The 3,779-nt window shown below is 44.6% G+C and overlaps 1 protein-coding gene across 2 annotated transcripts; it reads left to right on the top strand.

Moving 5' to 3' along the window:
* The first annotated feature begins 594 nt into the window (after nt 1–594).
* LOC136497617 (uncharacterized) lies at nt 595–3,197 on the top strand. Of its 2 annotated transcripts, none has more exons than XM_066493466.1 (5): nt 595–1,106; nt 1,197–1,337; nt 2,137–2,206; nt 2,339–2,410; nt 2,905–3,197. In XM_066493466.1, the coding sequence occupies exons 1-5, from the start codon at nt 780–782 to the stop codon at nt 2,958–2,960; spliced, it is 666 nt and encodes a 221-aa protein (XP_066349563.1). In that variant the 5' UTR covers nt 595–779; the 3' UTR covers nt 2,961–3,197. The 2 variants fall into 2 exon arrangements, with proteins under 2 accessions (XP_066349563.1, XP_066349564.1); XM_066493467.1 differs by having other exon boundaries at nt 600–1,037; nt 1,149–1,337.
* The last annotated feature ends 582 nt before the right edge of the window (nt 3,198–3,779 follow it).

Raw genomic sequence — 3,779 nt, 5'->3', positions numbered from 1 at the left:
GACTAATCAAGATTTTAGTTTACGGTTTGATTAATTGAACTTTCAGCTCATTTTTGTTGAATAAAATATATTTAATAGACTACTCAAGATATACATTTATTTAATTGGACTATGCGCGACCTGCACATGGATATATATTTATTTAGACCAGATTAGATAATAGACTACTCAAGGTTTTAGTTTACAGTTTGAATAATTCAAGTATCAGCTCGTTTAGGTTTGAATAAAATAAATTTTATTTTTTATATCAAAACTACATCAATACAATAATTAATTTGACGGTGAAAATCTTTGTTTTTTTAGATGAGGACAGGCGCAACAAACAAATCAGAAGAAGGCGCTGGAAACCAAAAACGGAGGGAACGGATCGAAACTGCATCTATAACACAGAAAGAAAAAAGAAAACGAAGAAAAAAAGGAAAGAAAATGGAGACAGAAAAAGGAAAATGGGACGCAAACTGCCCAAGCCGACACCGAAAACTGAAAACGCCCCTCAAAAAAAAAAAAAACTGAAAACGGAGGAAACGCAAACTGCATCAGACATGCAACAAAAACTGGACAGACCGTGCGGATGGACAAAATCGTGTACGTAAACAGAAACACGCACCACGTAAATCGGGCTGAGAACACGCACATACAAGGAAGCACGAGCAGACGTAGAGCAGCGCCCGCCGCAGAAAGCGAGCACGCAACAGACGACGACGGTCGACGCGACGCTCCAGCGCCAAACGGCAGCAGGTCCGCCCATCACCTTCCGCGCTCCTTGCTCGCCCCGGCCCATGGCGTCCACGCCCTCCGCCGTCAAGGCCGCCGCGGTCCTTCCCGTCCCGCCGCCGTCCGCCGTGGCACTGGTGTCAGTAGTGGCGCGGCAGCGGCGCGCACCGGTGCCGGCGGCCCGCCTGCGCGCCCTGCAGGGCGGCAACGCGCGGCGTGGCGCGGCGCTGGTGGCGTCCGCCGCGCTCGATGACCTGCGCCCGGCCATCATCGACGCCGACCGCCGCGCCTACCTCGAGTCCCAGATCGTCACCTCTGGCCAGGTACGGTACGTCCCCTCCTCTCCACACCCGCCGACGATTCCTCGACCCGGCCGCTCTCGGATTAATTCGGTATGATTTGATTGGTTGCTCGATCGTTCGGTTGGCATCCAGATGAGCCCGGCGGCGAAGCTCACCGACGTGATGTCGCGCCCCGTGCAGGTGGCCACGCCGGGGCAGCGCCTCGCGGAGGTCGATGCATTCTTCGCCGCGCAGCAGTACTCTGGCCTGCCCGTGGTCGACGACGACGGCAGGTGCATTGGGGTCATCTCCTACAAGGACAAGGCCAAGGCGCCCAATGGGGTCAGTTCACTCGCTGCTCCTCTCCTTGGTGCCTGTCACCCTTTTTATGCCTGTTAATTGCTGCTTAGCTGGGAGGTTCTTAATTACTGATAGAGTTATCCAATCATGAAAAATGGGGATGGACAACTATACCACATTCACTAAGGCCTTGTTTGGATGCATATCTATTCCTCTCAATCAACATGTGTTGAAGTGGATTAAAGTGAAATTAAACTAAATTTCGTTCCATTTCACTCCAACACATGTGGATTGAGGTGGAAACAAGGCCTAAATGCAAACTGCATGACCTGCATTTGGCATACTGTGGATCGATGTTGTAAATGGAAATGGAAATGTTTTACATCGCCCTTTCACAGTGTGTTCTTTAAGCATGATCTCTAGGATCATTTTCAATATTACTATCAAGTGCAGGAGCTTGATCAAGTGTCTGATTACCGGAAGACATTTGCGATTCTTTTATAATAAATAAACTATCCATTGCTCTTTTCTGAGATTGAGTTGACTACCCGATCCTTTGTTTCTTCTTACGCTTTTGGGAACTAGATTTATATTTTCTAAATCGATTTGCGGAAGACATGGCTTCGATCAAAAGATGAAAAGAACAAAATTAAAATTATACAAACAGTTCCAGTCTCACACGAATACATGGGCCTTCTCCTGCTGGGCTGATTTTTTGAGGCCCTAAATATTTAAGGGCCCTGTACAGTCTGAGCATGTTAATGAAGATGCAGCCATTTTTGATATCTTTTGGTTTGCATGCTGTATCGACTAATTTTTCATGCTTGTTGTCATGTTGAAGATGGAGTCAACTGTAGGTGAAGTCATGTCATCTCCTGCGATAACGCTAACACTGTATAAGACTGTCTTGGGTAATAAGCTTTACTCCCCTCTAGCTACCCTATATAATAACCAACATGGACACTTGAAGTCGTTACAAGAATTTGCTAACATGAAGTTAAAAAAAAAAGAATTTGCTAACATGTTGTTGGTTATGTGAGCAGAGGCTGCAGCGTTAATGCTTAAGGAGAAGGTTCACAGGATACCGGTTGTGAATGAACAGCACTACGTGATCGGTAAGGTTTTCCAGATTGCTTACTTTCAATAAAGTCTATATCTCAATAGAGCAACAAAACTTTTACTTAGCTGGCCCAGAGAATACTGTTTCACTTTGTTCAGAGCTCTGTTTTGGGTTTGTTGGACTTTGGAGTGCTAACTTTTTAAAACACGCCCTTGACAAAATTAACTGCAAACTGTGAGTCACTGATAATAAGGCTTCACTAAAGCAATCAAGATGCAATCAATACAATGCTAGTGGTTTAGTTAAATTCATTCAGGTGGAAGCTAAACATAGTTGATCTTGTTTCAGGAACCTGTTATCCAGTTGTTTTTTGTTGAAAATGTACCTAGATGAAATTACCCACCCTGCTACTGACACTCCTGGCTTTACTCCCTGCGAATTTTATGAGGATACATAGCAGTACATATAAGAAGTTTCATGCTCTGATTCTGCAAATAATGCCCACATGGCCACATGATAACCTTTGTTTACCTTTCATGATGGTAACAGGAATTGTGACTCGCTCGGACGTATTCCAGACTCTTGAGCCCAACAACAAAGCATGAGTGAGGTCCCCTGTTAGGCTTGTTCTCGCCAGATGTTGCCCTTGCTGGTTGTAAATATCAGTCGAATCAGACTGCTGCTCGACCTTGTATATATTCTAGTTCTAGCTGCTGTTGTATACTAGTCTGGACGTGTTGACTGTTGAGCTTGTGTACATGTGGACTGTGACATGTTTCTGAACTCACTTGATGTCTTGGTTGTGTGCTGGACCTCTATCATGGAATATTGTTGAACTAAAAGTTGCTTACGATTACCTCTATGGTTTTTGAAAACATCTAGGCTCCTAGTTGGGTTTCGATGATTAATAACAATACGAGATTATTATGACTAACGTGTGTTTTACAGAGGCAATTAAGTTAGATCTGGTAATGACAATTGATTGGCCAATCATGATTGTCATGCTCCTACAATGAAAATCGTTTCGGTTTTCAAAGGATGGACGATAAGGTTAAGGATGGACTAGTTCTAAGTGTCGTTTGGTGTTGAACAGACACTTAGAGTAGTTTATGATTTTGTTTTTCCTTTGACCGTACTATTAAGAGGGGTATGGACTAGTAGCTTGACCTAAGTGAGTGTAATGGGTTAGGTGTGATGCACACTTGTCAAATTTAGCGCTAGGTAGCTCCTAAGTAGCCCTAAGATCAATTGGAGTAAACTTCATTCACATATGATTTCGAGTTGGAAGTGAATGGATGGTCAAATGTTGACCGGACGCTGGTTCCGGTGTGACCGGACGCTGGTAGTAGAGTCCGGTCAGTTCATTTGATCAAGTGAAGTCGTCTGGATGCGACCGAATGCTGAGTGAAATGTGACCGGACGCT

Source organism: Miscanthus floridulus, chromosome 12, assembly GCF_019320115.1.
Source record: "Miscanthus floridulus cultivar M001 chromosome 12, ASM1932011v1, whole genome shotgun sequence".
Lineage (NCBI taxonomy): Eukaryota > Viridiplantae > Streptophyta > Magnoliopsida > Poales > Poaceae > Miscanthus > Miscanthus floridulus.
The sequence above is the reverse complement of the archived record's forward strand: the minus strand, read 5'-3'. Positions and strand labels throughout refer to the sequence as shown.